Source organism: Aethalodelphis obliquidens, unplaced genomic scaffold, assembly GCF_003676395.1.
Source record: "Aethalodelphis obliquidens isolate GAN/ISIS:26980383/991018 unplaced genomic scaffold, ASM367639v1 scaffold60, whole genome shotgun sequence".
Lineage (NCBI taxonomy): Eukaryota > Metazoa > Chordata > Mammalia > Artiodactyla > Delphinidae > Aethalodelphis > Aethalodelphis obliquidens.
The window spans coordinates 2,529,397-2,548,114 of NW_020838004.1; the positions used below are offsets into that span (position 1 = coordinate 2,529,397).

An 18,718-nucleotide genomic window follows, 5' to 3' on the forward strand; every position below is an offset into this window, starting at 1 on the left:
TTTGTTGAGCATTTTTGCATCTATATTCATCAGTGAGATTGGTCTGTAATTTTATTTTTTTGTTGTATCTTTGTCTGGTTTTGGTATCAGAGTGATGGATTTTTAAAAGAAAGCAAGAACTCCTATGAAAATTCATCTGAAGTCTATTAAATCCATTCTCCTAAGCTGCTTGTAAAAGAAACCTAACTAGATTGCAGTTCCATTTTGTAAAAAGCCATAAATTTGTTTTTCCACATTTTGGGCCTTTTTTTCCCCTCATTTTTCCTGTCAGGTTGCTTCATTAGGTGGAAAACTGGATGACCAGAGGCTGTAATTTACTGTTGTTTTTCTCCTATTGATGCTGAGTGCATCTTTATGTTCCTTCCAGCCTCCAAATATGTATTTTGAGGTAATAAGCTGTCTTATTCAAGGTAATGATTTAAAGATTGAGTAGAGGTTCCTCTAGGTTTTGTGGTTAAACACAATATCAAGAATTGCTAAAAGTTCAATACCTGACTTTAGGCTTAATGACAATGAGACCTCAAGCCTCTGTTTTCTCACCTGCAAAATGCGAGTAAACAAAACTGCCCCACTTACTGAGGAGAGTGTTTTTGGAAAATGAATGAGATAGTACATGGAAGAGTGCTTATATGGCCCCATCTGCATATTAAGTATTAATATGATAATAATTATCATCACTATGACCAAGAAGAAGATTATTCACACTAAGACTCAAAGACATTTTACATCTACCATGCAAATTCCTTATCTACATATTCTTCTTTTCTCTCTTCTGTCAATTTTCACAGACACGCATAAGAATAGCATCTCAGATATGGAAAGGGGTTGGCCATCCCCCCCACTTCCCACAGAGGAAAAAAATTATTTTGTGACTGTTAAAAACATATTTTAACTGTCAAAGGTGCTTACAACCAGCCATCAAAATTGTGAAGTATACATCAGAGTTTTCCTTTTGTTCGGTGACGATGTAAAAATCACAAATTTTACAGGAAGATGGAAAAGAAAGAAAGGAACATGAATACTGAAGGAATTCGAATGCTGATAGCAGTTCCCAAGAATTAGATGAAATACCCATGGGTTAACCTATAATAAAGGTTATATTGTTTTTTGTGTCTGTTGAGGGGAGCATATTTTAAGTCTACTACAGCTATATAACCTGACACATTTCATAAAGTCAATCCTATTTCTTCTCCCTCTCCGCTCCACACCACAATAAGAGCCTTGCCTCCTTCCTGCCCTTTCAGCAATGATTTCCATGACTGGATTTAGGGCCTTCCCTGCTTTTATGGATGAACTATGAAGAGTTATGCATTTGACATGAGCTACAGGAATAAGAGAAGTTGAGATGCCCTAAGGTACAGAATAGACCTTTCATGGGGTGGCAGGGGAAAGAGTGGCGAAAAACGTTTTTCTCTTTTCTAATTGTAAAATGCTTTCTCTTTCAAAACTCAGGTAACTGTGACAGATGGTGGTTTCTCTCCAAAACAGTCAACCATTTGGGTGGTGGTTCAGGTTTTGGATGAAAATGACAACAAGCCCCAGTTCCCAGAGAAGGTCTACCAGATCAAGCTGCCAGAACGTGACCGGAAGAAGAGAGGAGAACCCATTTATAGGGCTTTTGCATTTGATAGAGATGAGGGCCCCAACGCAGAAATTTCCTACAGTATCGTGGATGGGAATGATGATGGAAAGTTCTTCATTGACCCTAAGACTGGCATGGTTTCTTCCAGAAAGCAATTTACAGCAGGGAGTTATGACATTCTAACGGTAAGATTTTTCTGAACCTCAGTAACATTAATGCGGGGGAGGAAGTTATTTTCTTAGTCATGTATATTTTTTAAGCAAAAAATCTCTGGGGTAAAAAGTGCAGCCACACAACAGTGGAAGGCTACTTTCTGTTTCAGTGATATTCTTAGTGAGGCCATTTCCTTTGGTTGTGTCCTATCAGCCAAACTCCCTATTCCCAGTACACAGCCTGCTCCATCATTTACTCAATTACACTTCCTGTGGCCCCAGATCACTTCAAGGTACTGAGCATAGATGTAAACTGAGGGGAGGGGAATAGCAGAGTGACATAACCTTCCCACCACTCATTATGTCCTGAAAATCTCCCAAAGAAAACAACTCTTGTAATTGTTGACAATGGGTTAGAACATGAATTTAGCTGTATAAATTGTGAGACACAAATCATAGCTAGGCTCATTCTGTAAAAAGTGAAGAAACTTAAGTAAAAAATGACTAAATTTTTCATTGTTAGAAAATTAAAAATAAAAACAAACATGAGCACCATCTCAAATAGAGGCTTAAACTCCCATATCTAAGGTGCCAGCCTGCACTCCCCATCCCTAACCACTTTAGACTTGTAATGCCTATGCCCAAAGGGGGACTGCTCAGCCTCACAGGTGATGGGCACTTCCCAGGGTCTCAACAACTGTCAAGAGTTAGCACCATCTTCCATCCTTCTCTTAGTCTTCAGCCTTGTCCACTGTGAATGGTCAAGCCTTTATTATTTTAAAGGATAGTCAGAGTGCATTTATTTATCTTTGTTACTCCTATGGTCTGGACTTGGATTCCTTTCCCTGCTCAGTAATGTATCCAGAAGAGTGGGCAGAGAAAAGAAAATAACAATAATAATAAAAAACAGCCCTGTTTCTACCATTAGCAGCTCTCATGTAATATGTGCTGTTGCAGTTGTGTGAGACTTGCCGATGGGAATCTTTGAGGACTGGATGGATTGCAGTGGATACTGTTGGTACCCTGTCCAGATCCCCATTATCAGGCTGGTGCGGACATCCCCCAACTGTTGTGAGTGTTGGCTGCTAAGGGCTCACAGCTGCCCCCTTCTCCAGAGGGTCATCCTTGGCTGAACTTTTTGGCCCAAGAGGTTCCACACTCCTACCCCAGCCCAGCAGCCCACAGCCAATAACTACTAACTGACACCAGATATAAAAGTCCAACCTCCTTGCCTCCAGGTGGATCCAACACTTTGATACAATTATTCAGCGCTCCCTTTGGGATCAGGCTGAAGTTAGACTTCAACTGAGACCACACCCTTGCTTAGCATCTTCCCCGTCCATCCTGCTTTCTTCACTCCCTTTCTCCTGAGAACACTTCCTCCTGAAACCATTTGTACACAAATCCCTATCTCAGACTCTGCTCCTAGGAAACCCTACCTAAGACATCTACCTTCAAGCGTCCTTCATCTCACAGGAATTTTCTGGGGCAGAGTGTTCATCCATGAACATAGCATTAGGGAGCTATGAGTTGTCACTGTTTTTAAAGGCTATAGCTATTAGCTCTGCACCTAAAAATGTTTTTATTGATGTAATATTTTTTAATCCATTTTTTATTTTGATTTTTAAATTTCTGTCATTGATGTCTGCTTGTCGGACTTAACTTCATTCCCCCCCACCCCACCCAACACACACATTTAAATCCAGGACACCACAGCTGTTAACCCTGCATATCTGAGCAAGGAAACATGCTTTACTCAGTCCTTATATCAGACCATAAAGAAGAGTCATTAACACCCTCTTCCTTACCCCACTGGCTAGAGGAGCCCATGTTTCCACCAAGAGAGGTCTCTTTCACCTCTTCAGAGTTAGCGTAACTGAAGGGCCTCTGAGACGAATTTTGCAAGGCTGATGCCTTTCCCACGCCCCCTCCCATTATCCTCCTGGAACCCTATGTGACAATTCTATGTGTCTATGCGATGCACTTTGTTCCCTTTCCAACACTACCACCAGAGGTATAAGGAATCAAATTAGCTCTTGCTACTCATGTAACTATTTAGTGTCCGTAAAACACTAAAATTTGTAAGTGCACCATTTATTTTTCAAGTTTTCCACATCTGCAAGGTTGGCAGTGATTCAAATCACCTTCTGGCAAATGTGGTGTGGGCCCCCTACGTGACCAAGTTGTTTTCCCCAATTCCTGAGCCCATTCTCTCCAGATCTCCATTGTCTTCTTCCCCTTGCTGGCCCTGTGATAAGGAAGGACTCTCAGCCCAACAACATATGAGTGACAGATCGAGACTTCCACCAGGATCTGGGCTCTAAGACAGTTTTCTGTTCTCTCCGTGTGTGAGTAGATAAAGGCAGTGGACAATGGGCGCCCTCAGAAGTCCTCCACGGCCCGCCTCCACATTGAATGGATTAAGAAACCACCTCCTTCACCTGTACCGTTGACCTTCGATGAGCCATTTTATAACTTTACAGTCATGGAAAGCGATAGAGTCACCGAGATTGTAGGGGTGGTGTCTGTGCAGCCAGCTAACACCCCCCTGTGGTTTGACATCGTTGGTAAGTTCGAGTCCTCCAGAGCAGTACTGGGCAATGTAACCATTGACTGTTCAGAGCAACTAACAAAACAAACAAACAAAAAACACAACGATTAGCACTAAGATTAAAAGATATATAGTGCTGGAATGCAAAAGAGCCAGTAAAATGAATAATCGACCTGTGCTTTCATTCTGACTCTGTAGCTAAGCTGAACAGAAAGTGCTCTCTGGCTGGATTTTCCATAGTACGTTATTTACTGCAATCTTAATGTCTTTCTGTGTGTCATTTAAATTCTATTGTCGCACTTGGCTAATCTCATTTCTAAATGTATTGATGGTACTGGACTTGCTGTCCTTCATTTCTCTCTTTTTCTTCACCTTTTTCTGCATTCTGTTCTTTTTTTTTTTCTGCTCCCGACTGCCCTGCTTCAAGGTGGCAAGCATGCTCGAGAGATGTTCTATATTCTACAGACAGCTTGTGGGCAGAACTGTTCAACAGAAGGTACCCTTAGTGCAAACACATTTGCTAAAATACAGCTATCCAATCTGCCTTTTACGGGTTTTTTTTTTTTAAGCAAATTAAATTACATCTTTCATAACTGCCTGTGACAGGCTGAAGTGCAGCCCACAAATTTCATACATGCCTCTAACAGCTATTGCATTACTCGTATCCAGTGACTCCTTTGTTTGAGGTTTGATGGGTTTGGATTTGGGGCAGGGGTGGGAGGTTGTTTTGGTTTCTTAAAAAAATTTTTTGTTCTTTGGTTTTGAGGTATGTGGGCTTTTTGTTGTTTTGTTTTGATCTTTTTGTAGGTTGGTTTAACTGGGCCTTTTCCAATTGAAAATTAAATTCAAGTAGCTCCCAACCCCTCGGTTTTGCAGCAGGAGTGCCATTCGTAGACCAGAAGGCCCCACCAGGAGAGTCCCTGGCTGCTGTCCACAATAGGAAGAGCAGGAAATGCAGCCTAGATATATAGCCAGGGAGAGCTTCCCGTGAGAACCGAATACAGAAAGCAGATGGATGCAGGCAGGATAGACCTTGGAAGCCAACCTTTAAATTCCTTGAAAGAAAGCAAGCAAGCACGCAAGGCTACAAAAAGAGAGGGCAAAACAGCACCACTGCCCTCCACAACCAGGCAGCGAGAGGCAGTGGAGAGGAAATAAGTGCTGAGGGCCAGGAAACAAAACGAGGGGAGAGAGTGTGCGTCGGCCCTGGGTCTGACACTGCGTCGAACTGGAGCTGACTTCCCACGGTTCTCCGTGCAAGGCAGCGAATCTAGAGAGCTGGTCTGGGGGAATCATTTCCTTCCACATGTCACTGCTTGGATAGGATGGGTAGGAACCTGCCTCTCTTCCCAGGAATGGCTGGGTCTGGGGAAAGCATTTAGAACATTCCACATCTGTTTCAATGAAGCACAGAAAAAGAACGCCCCATGGCCCCCAATCAAACTTCAGTAGAGGGTCCTCTGAACTCCCCAAAAGAAAGGACTTGTTTTCTGCCTATTTCATTTTATGGAATGCCAGTAGAACATCTGTGTTTTACTTAATGGGCATTAATCACACCATCCCTGTACATGACCATCCTCATTCCCAAGCTTTCAACTCCGTCTTCATTTCCACTTAACGCATTTGAAATGGAACCTCTTCTGATCCATTAAAGATGTCTCCGCTTCTGTATCTTCTCAGTCATTTTCAGGTCATTAAGTTATTATCCAATGCGGTGTCTTCTTTCTTTGTGAAACAGAGGGTCACACCTATGCATCGTCTGGTTGTCTGTGCTGTCACCTTTGGTGATTCCTTCAGAACCACCCTCAGTCAGTCACAGAAGATGCATCTCAGTCTCAATGTGTCCCTGGTGCAATCATGACTTCTTTTAAATACCTTGAGGAAGAGTACAGTGGAAAGCCAACAGGCTGCAGGGCTCCTGCCATGCTGTCCTGAGATGTGAGAGGAGTTGCCCTCTGCCATCAGCCACCATTTCATCTCCCTCCTCCCCTGATGCTCCAGTTTGCAAGCACCTCTACAGCCTGACAGCACTGCTTCTCTCCCTGTGTGATGCATGCATGCAACCTCCTGACGTGCAGCACATCCCACCCACCCCAGGATGCCCTTGTTTGCACTTCTTGTCAGAAATCTTGCAAGCACAGCTTTTGCTGATGCTCAGTCTGACCAACCACCTGACCCCAGTTATCCAGTCACTTTTGCAATTCCTCAGCATCCCTGCATGTGTGTGTATGGTGTGTATAGGTAAGCATGCCTAGTGGTGCTACATGTAACCTTACTTGCATGAATTCCATGCCAGAATTATTAGTGCTAGTGTACATTTTCATTTGTGTTTATCTTAGCTTCAATGTTAACCCTTAAGGTCAAGGTCTTTTCCTCCTGATTCCTTCCTTCTGCCAATGCTTCTTTTGATGTCCATCCACGGTGAGTGGAATAAACAATGGTGACCGATGGAGATGCCCCAGGCAGCCCATGTGTTAACATTACTGATGCCTCCTGAGACCCATCCAGAGTCAGTGTGACCTTCCACTGTATTCCCAGCCTGAGCAACACAGCACCTTTGACCAAATGAGGACTGGTCCAAGAAGAGACGGGCAGCTGACAGATGAAAGTCCTCACTGGAAGGAGTCCCTTTAGGCTGCTTCAAATCCATATCCAGGAATCATGATCAAAAACATGGCATCCGTTTTCATGTTTCGCCATCTTTATTCCTAAATCTATACTCTTTTTATAGAATCCTCTCAGTTTTAGTACACAAGTACTTCTCTTAATGAAGACCTACCGGGTTGTTCCTCTAGTGTAGATACTTCCATCACAGATGTCACTGTATATCTCGTAACATCTAGTCAAGCTTCTCCTGAAAATTGAACTTACTGGGCCAGATGCTCAAACAGAACGTGATTTTATTTCCATCCCCGCATCCAGCCAACATATTAAAATGTCAACTCTTTATTTCACGGCAAAACTACAAACTTTTCCCCGGGTGCTGGCTGCGCTCAGAATGGATATGGTCCTCCTTCCAGAAAATCCCCCTCCTGAAAATCCTTTCTGATCTAAGAGAGTCATATTTTTTTCAACCTGCTGACAACACCTTTCCCCTTCTCTAAAAACCTATTGTTTCCTTTATCATATTCAGATGTTTCATTCTTACTTTCAAGCTTTCTTGCTTGTTTCTCCTTGGCCACTGAAACTCTCTGCTGTCTCTTCCCTTCCTCCTTAGCTAAACATCTTCCCTGGCCAGGCTAACATAGAGGAGAGAGAGGGAAAGTGATTCTCAGTACTTAAGAAACATAGCAGTGTACTATAGCTGGATAGATACCTATACAGACGCTTATGGTTACAGACAATACCACCTCCCGGCCTAACAGTTATAGCTTACAAATGCTATAACTAATGAATTCTCATTAAATCAGCAGAAATAGTGTTCCAGCATGCCTTTTCCCCTGAGAGTATTGTATCCTCATTTCCATATTTTGAAATCTGCCCGAATCTTGTTTAACTGCATTTCTTTTCCTCCCACCGTGATATGAATTCACAAAAACCATGTCGAGAGCAAGATTTCGTTCCCAAGTCCAGACCCCGCCAACAAGGACCTGCCAGATACTTTCTTGTGCCTCCAAAGAGACCACTGCTTACAATGTTACAGAGCTGGACTCTCCTCAGCTTCCAGAAACAGAAGCCCACTTGTAACCGAGTTAAGAAAGCTATAATTAAAAGGAAACATTATAAAGTTCAGCTGTTCTGTGGTTAAACAGCCCATTGCACAGCATGTTCCTTCCCTGTGTTAAAAGGGAAAGAAAATGAAGGGAACAAAACTAACCCACAATCCTTTGTGGCTTTATCACATATCTTCACACTTCTCAGGAGACTATGATTTCAACTCAGCAGCATCTTGATTTACGTACTCTCTAATGTGCGTGCAATCTGGTCCCTGTATCCTTATCCCACGGGCAAATATTTGTATTGTAAAGATCACCGTTATTACACACTTGAAACCATTCCTCTTTACCTCCAGTTTGATGGGGGAGGCTACCACCCACTTTTCTAGCTTTTCCCCTGACTTAGACTAGAAAAACTGTTTTCCTTGTAGACAGTAAGCACTTAAAATATCTCTGTTCATTTGCCTCACCCAATATGTAGAGGACAGAAAGGCTGTTCTTTGAAAATAATCCTCTGATGGTACAAGGGAACACATGGGTCCAGCTCTAGCAGAAATACGTTTCTGTGTTGCAGGTTCAGAAGGACTGCCTGGGCCCTTAGTTTGTCATAGGTTCCTGCGGAATTTGGGTTCTTGCTTCTGTCTCATAAGCTTATACCTGTCCTTAGACAACCTTGTCCCTAATGGAGCCATCCCTTAATAGGGTTCCATCAAATAGGCAAGGTAAAGTCTTTGATGGTACCCTGACTAGCACTTCATCTCTCTGGGTCTTCTCTAACCTCGTGGCCAGATTTCTTTATCACAAAACTCCCCCACACCCCTCCCAAGTGAAGCCATGTCTGTGTCCCATTTTTAATACAGCTCTTCCTCCATCACGATGACGCTTGCTCAGAGTCATCAGTTGACATCATTTCTTCTAATTGGATCCCGAACATGCCTCTCTTTTCTCCATAGCAACAATGTGGTCCATAGGAACACACCTGAAGAGACTTTAGGAAAATAATAAAAAGCCTAAAACAGCTTCGGATATTATCGTTTGTAAGAAAATGAATTTCAAACCAGATTCCAGACATGATTTTCCTTCCTACCACTGTTTCCCACCTCCAGCCTGCATCTCCTGCCTTCCATGTAAATATCCGTTTTAGGCCCGTACTGTGCTTGCTTCATTCCAAGGCAGAAAATTATTCATGATCAAGCCATAGAAATGGTGTTTAGCATTTTTCCTTAAGTTAGGTGTACATGCTGAACTTGAATGAACAGCTTACGAACAACTCCTGTAATTCATTGAGATTCAGCGGCTCAGTGTTTTAGAAGCTTCTCCCATAGCTCGTCTCCCCTGGTGACTACTAGATTTTGGTTGGTATTTTTACCATCGCACGTAGAGTGGATTGGAATCATAGCTAGGGGAGAGGCCCGGAAGCTTCTCTAAAGGGAAAGCTGTGAGATAGTCAGCATTGGATCTCATTATAGAGAGATGGTGATTCTTTAAAGAAAAGCTTAACTAAATCATGGCCCAACACCCTGCTGCCCGCTACATTCCAGCAGTAGCTGCTGGCTCAAAGTAGTTTCATTCCTGTCCCATTTTTAAAGCTTTTTGGGACACTCCGACTTGCAATGTTTAACTTTAGAATCCAATAGAAATCCAACACGCCTCTCTCGTGCTCTTTGTTTACTCCTTAACACCCGTCTTGACCGAAAATGGTCAAAGAGAAATGTCCCTGACATGAATTCTCTGTTATGTGGGCTGTTCACAACCTCGCTTTTAACCATCTCTGCCTCACACCCCTGCAGCAACGCTCAGGCTGTGACTTCTCTTAATTCCCCACTTTGTTGAAATCAGACCAGCTCCGCAGTGTCCTCCCTCCTCCCCACCCTTTGTTTAGCCCAGCGCTGCTGCCCCAGCACACTCTGGCTTTGCATGTTGTTACTGGCTCTGAGGAAGCACATCTTCTTTAAACAGAATGCTGCTAGTGAAAGCAGACTCCTTCCATTTAATATTCTCACCCCAGATGAATTGGACATGGGTTCCTACAAAATGAAATAACCTTTCAGGCTAAAAGGGAGCCTGAAAACTGAGGCCTGGGGGAGAGAGATGGAGTCGTTCATGAAATGGGAGGCTTAAGTGGTAGGTTATGAAATTGCGGGAGGGTTGATGGTGAACTGCTGGTCCAGATTCTGTATCCCTTGTCAGAAATTCATTTTAAAACTCAGGGAAGATTTGGGGAACCTGGTTTTACATGAAATCTTGGTTTAACTAGGAGCTAAAGCCCTAGAAGTGAGTATCAGAGGCTGCTAGCCTTATTGATGGATGGAAAGACACTCCCAGGCTTTCTTTGTCTATCTCCCCTGCCCCTTTCAACTTTTCTGTTCTAGAGTATTTGAAACAGTAAAGGTGAATGGGGGAGATACACACACACACGCACACACACACACACACAGGCAGGCAGGAGGAGAGAAAACTGTAAAAAATCACTACCATATTGAGGAGAGTTCCCTGTGCTCTGCCCAGTGTTCTCCAATAACCTAAATGGGAAAAGAATTTGAAAAAGAATAGGTACATGTATATGTATAACTGAATCACTTTGCTGTACACCTGAAACTAACACAACATTGTTACTCAACTATACTCCAACATAAAATAAAAATTAAAAAACACCACCATAAACGTAGCCAAAAATGTTTTTTGATACAAAAAATGACTAATAAGAAGGTGCACAATCTATATGCCATATGTAAAATATGTAAATTTTATGCCACTAAGCACATGAAACGATGATGTATTTCTGTATAGGGAAGGCCCCGAGGAAAATGTGACTCTAGGGCAGTGAGGGAGAGGAAATAGAGTTGCCCCATGGAAACAGTAACTGAAACTGGAAATCTTTGCTTGTGTGTTCTCTAAATTTCATTTTTATTTGTCTTCAAACTGGAGCAAATTAAAGGCTTATAGTTAGTGTAGTTTCTATTTTACTTTGACCTACAAATTTTCACCTTCCAAAATAATTGACCCTCCTCCACTCCCCCCCCCCAAAAAATCATAGTACTCAAATTTAAGAAAGTAAAAATCTTGGTTAGGAAGACATTCTAAAGATGATTTTAAATGTGATTTAAAATATGATTTAATACCCACTAGAAATGGCTTGAGAAGTTGCTTTCCCATCTTTCCTTCTACACAGTCTGAGGCAATTGTATGTCTTTTCTTTGAAAGTTTCCATGGCAGAGGTTTTTTTTTCATAATATACCACTTGATAGCAAATGATTTTTCTTTGCTCATTAGGAGGGTTATTCAAGACACTTGAATCAGTCGTACATTTCATTTCATGTGATTATCAAGATGAAACATTCCCTTTGAAATAGGCATGGTGACCTAAGGCTTACTTCCCTTTCAGCCTAGATTTCCTCCCCTTTCTCTTTATCCTGTTCTTCAAAAGACATGTTTTAGAGTTAACATTTAGTATTTCTCAGTAAATCAATTAAAGATATTAAGTGGAAGATGAGTCTCTTTTTGAGATGAAATTTTTGAAAACTACATCTCCAAGCAATTCTCTGGTACACCCATATCTCCTTAACTTTAATTAAATGTCAAGGGCAATTATGTTCTCTTTAGCAATTAAATAATCTCAAGTGTATATGACAGCTACACGCAATAAGTATCTGAAAAACCTGGTCATATGTATGACCAGGTTTTTTTTAAATACACCATATTATTTATTTCGTGTCATTATACATCAGATTCCAGCAGTTCAGGTAAAATTCTCTTTTCCTTTAACTCATCTGCCCATTTCTAATTCTAATATCATAGAAATTGTATATTGTTGACTGATAATCAAAATTAAATGCAAAAAAGAGAAGCCAAGATTTCTTTTCTAAAATATGAAATTCAGTAAATGCATTGCCCTACGTGCTGTAGTTAAATTACTGTCCAAGAACAAAATTTGTGGACATGATGAAATTTCAGGCTAAAGTAAATAGAGCTTGTGAACATATACTGATACTTAATTAAAATCGTTCCAGCACTTATACCAATATCTTCTCTCCCCTTAAAAATCTTTCATTTTGAAAAAGATCATAAACTACACTTTGGTTCACAGAGATGGAAACACCTACAGTAATTTCCACAAAGTCTATGCTGTCTTAGGCACATTAGTTACAGATTATGGATTACACCTAGTTCAGGGGGAGAAAAGTAAAGTTTTCTAAACTTTTCTATGGATTATTTTATCAGTTGATGTTCCATAGCTGATGTTTTCATCTCCTTCTTTCCAGATTTCATTTTGTAAATCTCCCATAAACTTTCTATTTTGGGGGGAGGAAGTTAAGTCACACTGTCAAGATGGCAAAAATATATTTCTATAAATATCCCAACTTACAGAGAGAGAACTTTTAATAAGAAATTCAATTTTATTGCTTTTTCTTATTTTCTAATATTTATAACTTTATTTCTGACATCTAATTGAGGGAATCTGAACTCTACCAACCACATGTTTACCATCAATCCTGGAATGGATTTCAGAGTGTCTGCTCATTTTTGTTAATAATAATTGGACTGTTTGTTTACCTAGAATTTAATCTATCAATACTTTGGAAAAGCAAAGGATCTACAAATTCCTAGCCCAGAAGCCACAAGGGGTTGAAGGGACTTTGGCTTTCTAAATATTTTCTGGAGTCAGTTTATGCTTCACTGCTATAACATTAGTGCTGAGGGGATTTTTGCAATACATTCTTTTTTGTGATATTTGTTATGCATTGTAGAGGCTGTGCTTTGAAATATGAATTAAGTTAAAAAACAAAGGGTCCCATTTAAGATGTACAAAATTGAGCAATAGGGATGCCTGTCAAAAAACGTTTCTATATAAGATGTCCCTTTAAAGCTGTATGCTTCAATATGTGTAATAACTTTTCAGATATGCTAATTTCCTGTTGTTTTTGTGAACTCGTCAGGGGGCAATTTTGACAGCTCTTTTGACGCAGAGAAGGGCGTTGGGACCATTGTCATTGCAAAACCTTTGGATGCAGAGCAGAGGTCCATCTATAATATGAGTGTGGAAGTCACCGATGGGACAAATGTTGCTGTCACTCAGGTAAGATGTCAAATTACTAAATAGTGGGAATGCCGAGAAGTCTGCTAAAGTCAGAGGTACAAGCAATTAAAATATGTGTTGAAAGTAGTAAATTATGTCCATGGATTTTTAGCACTTAAAAAAAAAGCATTTGCAAGAACAGCTTAGACAAAGGATTCTATCAACAATATTACATAACTTAGCTGCCTCTTTCAAGAAATTATGATTTTTCATGCATGGGAGAGTGATGTGTATTTGTTTCCCGATCATTTCCTGTAAGATTTATCGCTTTGACAACGAAGTCAGCTTTCCTTGAATTTACAAAGAGAAGGACATCTGTAGTGTCTGAGTTAACACACCATGCTATTCTTCACCTCCTCATGCTTTAGTCACAGAAGTTAAAGCTAGAGAATGCCTGAGTCCAAATTCATTTTACAAACTAGGATAATCTAAGTAATATATCCAAGGTCACACAGCCTTAATAAAGAACAAGAGAGCTGGGTGTCCTGGCTCCCATCTCCCGTTCCAGACCCTATGCCAGTGGTTCTTCATCCTGGCTGGACAGTAAAATCCCCTGGTTGTGGAGGATGTTAAAACCAATAAAGCTTGGGCCCCATCCCCAGAGGTCCTATGTGATTCTAACATGCAGCCAGGTTTGAGGACCATCACTTCTACTCTGCTACTTGAGTGTTCATGAAAGGGCGCTGAGAACAAGGAAGAGGAGAAAAAAATCTCTGGGTGAGGGCTTCCCTGGTGGCGCAGTGGTTGAGAGTCCACCTGCCGATGCAGGGGACGCGGGTTCGTGCCCCGGTCCGGGAGGATCCCACATGCCGCGGAGCGGCTGGGCCCGCGAGCCATGGCCGCTGAGACTGCGCGTCCGGAGCCTGTGCTCCGCAACGGGAGAAGCCACAACAGTGAGAGGCCCGCGTACCGCAACAAAAAAAAATCTCTGGATGAGACTAATACAGTGTTAGATATCAATATGGAGCAGATTTACCCTACATACGAGATTTTTGTTTGTTTGTTTTGTATTTTAGCACCAGAGACCTTAAGCCAGTTATAGCAGAGGACTGGCACACACACACAGCCCCTAACCCCTCCCACCCTCCCTGCCTCTCTCTTCTGTTCCCATGACCCCAGAAACCATCACTAATGGATCAAGGGTCTTTGTTTGTGTGTTTGTTTTGGTTTCTTTCCTGCTGAGCTCAGATGTGGCCTCAGAATCCTTCTCAACACAATGCTTCAGGTATTGAAGATGAAATGTTTACCAACCCTAAAGTAAGCAAGTGTTGATTTATTTCAACTATGATGTAAGCTTTTATAACAGTGTGGTTTTTAAAAGGGGAGAGGAGAAGGGTTTTATGTGTTTGTCTGTCCAGCTGTCTCTCAGTTTGAAGCTGTTTCAAAAACATAATGAGACTCTTTCCTTTGAGACTGTTTGTAAGCATAAAGTGGCGGAGTTTGAAGGAAACAGTAGCTTTGGTTTTAGTACAACCCTTTTACTTTTCATTCAGATAAACTGAAACCCAGAAAGGGGACGTGACATGCACTTGATAAGGCAGCCCGTGTGTATCAGCTCCTGATCTTTCAACCCATGTCCTTTCCTAGGATGAATATACGACCCTATTTGCCTTAGAGAATCCCATTTATACTTATTGCACTGGTGTAATTAGCACACTCAAAGTTGCCCCAGTTGAGACAGTAAATTGTATAGTCACCCTACCTAAATCCAGACTGCTTCAGAGTATCTTCAAAAGATAGAGATACCTGGAAAGGACCCCAAGATTGAGATCCCGCATGAATCACACAATCTAAAGACTAATACAAAACAACCCACTTGTAGCATTGCTAAGTCTTTAGTGCTAATTCACTTTAAATGGGAATTTAAATTAGACTTTTTAAATTAGCCGTGTCTTAACATATCCACCTTCAACCTTTTAGCACCACTTAGAAACATAAGATGTATTTGAATAAGATACAAATAAAAGCATGGAATCCTATTCATTACTTACTTTTCTCCAGAGTTTCATAACAGTGGAATTAAATGGTGATTCATTGTGCCCAGAATGTTATAGATACATATTAAATATTTTAGAATGAATTAATGGATAGGAGATATTACATTTTCAATAGGGTCTGAATGGCAGGTATGCTGGATCTCCAAAGCACACAACTGATAAATGTTAACCAAAAAAAATTATCTATGAAACTTTTATTTCAGAATTTCATTAGGACCAGATGATAAATCATTCAACAGCATCTTTTCTACAAATATTTCTTGAGTTCATACCATGTGCAGGGAACTGTAATACATGCCTGAAGTCACAGTGGTTCAGAGTTTTAAACCCAGATAACTGATGTGCACCCACTTTAAAAAAATTAATATGGAAGCATGTATTACAAGACTTTGAATGTACACGTTGTTCACATCCTGCTTTTGCTGATCTTACTTCAGACTAGTGTACAGTTAGGCTTGTCTCTAGAGCCGTTCAGGAATTAGAGAATTGGGGTGAACTTGGAGGTTCCCTTTGGCAAGCCCAAGCTCAATAGGTTAATAAATTAGGATATCAAGAGATTTTCTTGTCAAAAGCTCCCAAGTTACCCTGTGTCTCCAGGGCCATGACCTTCTCAAGAAGTGAGAACTAACAGTTTCCAAAGCATAAATTTGTGTGCCATCATTATTACCATCAGAAAACCAATATTCTGTCTATCTGGGTGTATTTGAGCCTGAGGACCCACCAGCCTCTGCCCGTCCAGGCCTCTGCTCACATTTGCCATGGCTCCTCTGGCAGTGCTGACAGGAGCAATTTCTGAGTTAGTCAAAGCCCTCAGTGTCAAGGACATTTTTACTAAAAGGATATTTGTGGAAAGGAAAGGCATTCTAGGCTTCTTTTAGAAACCACTAAAGCACACTCCAACCCATGACCTGAGGCAACTTAATGATTTACCATCAAATGGAGATTCTTCACCATATAACAGAAATGTCCTGTAGCCCCCAAAACACCTGTTCAGTTTTCTTTGGGGAACTTTTCTCTACTTTGTTCATTTGGAACCATAAAACATGGTATGACATGGGCTTCAAATCAGCCATAAAAAACCTGTTGAATTTCACTTCACAAATGTCAAATAAATCACAGCCTCAGGGACCTCTGTGTCTACAAGAAAACTGTTCCTTCATCTTCAGTTTTGGCCTGTTCTCCCAGAATTCTTGTGCCTCAGAGCTACAATATCTGGTGACGAATAAACATCCTTTTCCTCTCTGAGATTCTCTAGCATGAGTACAGAATGTAAAAGCGTTTGGTGGACTTCAAGTTATAAGGATGCAGACGTACTAAACACAAGAACAAAGCATCCTCTTTACAAAAACCTCCTGGACAAGGGCCTCAGTATAAAAGAGTTGTTAATTTTATGTAGGATATTATTGTGCTTTATATAAATAGCATAGTATTTGACAAACTGGGCTTTGTAGGGAATAAATCCATGTCCTAATCCCAACTCTGCTATTTACTAACTGAGTCACCTCCAGCCAGTGCAGGTCACTTAATTTCTCTGCACCCTAATCCCTTCATCTATGAAATGGGGGTACCAGTACCTACATCATTAGAGGTGCTGTGAGGATTACATGAGTTTACATATACAGAATAATAGCAAGGGAGATTGGTTCAAAATGGCAGAGTAGAAGGATGTGCTCTCACTCTCTCTTGCAAGAACACCAGAATCACAACTAACTGCTGCACAATAATCGACAGGAAGACACTGGAACTCACCAAAAAAGATACCCCACATCCAAAGACACAGGAGAAGCCACAGTGAGACAGTAGGAGGGGCGCAAAAACAATAAAATCAAATCCCATAATTGCTGTGTGGGTGACTCACCAACTGGAGAACACTTATACCACAGAAGTCCACACACTGGAGTGAAGGTTCTGAGCCCCACGTCAGGTTTCCCAATCTGGGGGTCCGGCAACCGGAGGAGGAATTCCTAGAGAATCAGACTTTGAAGCCTACTGGGATTTGATTGCAGGACTTTGACAGGACGGGGGAAACAGAGACTCCACTCTTGGAGGGCACACACAAAGTAGTGTGCACATCAGGGGAAGGAGCAGTGACCCCATAGGAGACTGAACCAGACCTACCTGCTAGTGTTGGAGGGTCTTCTGCAGAGGCAGGGGGTGACTGTGTCTCACCATGAGGACAAGGACACTGGCACCAGAAGTTCTGGGAAGTACTCCTTGGCATGAGCCATCCCAGAGTCCACCATTAGCCCAACCAAAGAGCCCAGGTAGGCACCAGTGCTGGGTCGCCTCAGGCCAAACAACCAACAGGGAGGGAACCCAGCCCCACCCACCAGCAGACAAGTGGATTAAAGTTTTACTGAGCTCTGCCCACCAAAGCACCAGCCAGCTCTACCCACCACCAGTCCCGCACATCAGGAAACTTGCACAAGCCTCTTAGCCTCATCCACCAGAGGGCAGACAGCAGAAGCAAGAAGAACTACAATCCTGCAGCCTGTGGAACAAAAACCACATTCACAGAAAAATAGACAAGATGAAAAGGCAGAGGGCTATGTACCAGATGAAGGAACCAGATAAAACCCCAGAAAAGAAACTAAATGAAGTGGATATAGGAAACCTTCCAGAAAAATAACTCAGAATAATTGTAATGAAGATGATCCAAGACCTCGGAAAAAGAATGGAGGCAAAGGTAGAGAAGATGCAAGAAATGTTAAACAAAGATCTAGAAGAATTAAAGAACAAAGAAACAGAGATGAACAATAACTGAAATGAAAAATACACTAGAAGAAATCAATAGCAGAATAACTGAGGAAGAAGAACGGATAAGTGACCTGGAAGACAGAATGGTGGAATTCACTGCCACGGAACAGAATAAAGAAAAAAGAATGAATAGAAACGAAGACAGCCTAAGAGACTTCTGGGACAACATTACACGCAACAACATTCATATTATAGGGATCCCAGAAGGAGAAGAGAGAGAGAAAGGACTCGAGAAAATATTTGAGGAGATTATAGTCAAAAACTTCCCTAACATGGGAAAGGAAATAGCCACCCAAGTCCAAGAAGTGCAGAGAGTCTCATACAGGATAAACCCAAGGAGAAACATGCCGAGACACATAGTAATCAACTTGGCAAAAATTAAAGACAAAGAAAAATTATTGAAAGCAGCAAGGGAAAAATGACAAATAACATACAAGGGAACTCCCATAAGATTAACAGCTGATTTCTCAGCAGAAACTCTACAAGCCAGAAGGGAGTGGCATGATATACTTAAAGTAATGAAAGGGAAGAACCTACGACCAAAATTACTCTACCCGGCAAGGATATCATTCACACTCAACAGAGAAATCAAAAGCTTTACAGACAAGCAAAAGCTAAGAGAATTCAGCACCAACAAAACAGCTCTACAACAAATGCTAAAGGAAATTCACTAAGTGAGAAACACAAAAGAAGAAAAGGACCTACAAAAACAAACCCAAAATAACTAAGAAAATGGTAATAGGAACATACATACTGATAATTACCATAAACGTAAATGGATTAATGCTCCAACCAAAAGACACAGGCTTGCTGAGTGGATACAAAAACAAGAACCATATATGTGCTGTCTACAAGAGACCCACTTCAGACGTAGGGACACATTCAGACTGAAAGTGAGGGGATGGAAAAAGATATTCCACGTAAATGGAAATCAAAAGAAAGCTGG

At 41.4% G+C, this 18,718-nt stretch overlaps 1 protein-coding gene across 2 annotated transcripts in view; it reads left to right on the forward strand.

Moving 5' to 3' along the window:
- Window positions 1–18,718, forward strand: part of FAT3 (FAT atypical cadherin 3) — a 565,154-nt gene that overhangs the window by 415,688 nt on the left and 130,748 nt on the right. For both annotated transcript variants that reach the window (XM_027087767.1, XM_027087765.1), the window contains exons 4-6: window positions 1,453–1,767; window positions 4,091–4,301; window positions 12,879–13,018. In XM_027087767.1, the coding sequence (XP_026943568.1) occupies window positions 1,453–1,767; window positions 4,091–4,301; window positions 12,879–13,018 (666 nt within the window). The remainder of the gene's footprint in view (window positions 1–1,452; window positions 1,768–4,090; window positions 4,302–12,878; window positions 13,019–18,718) is intronic.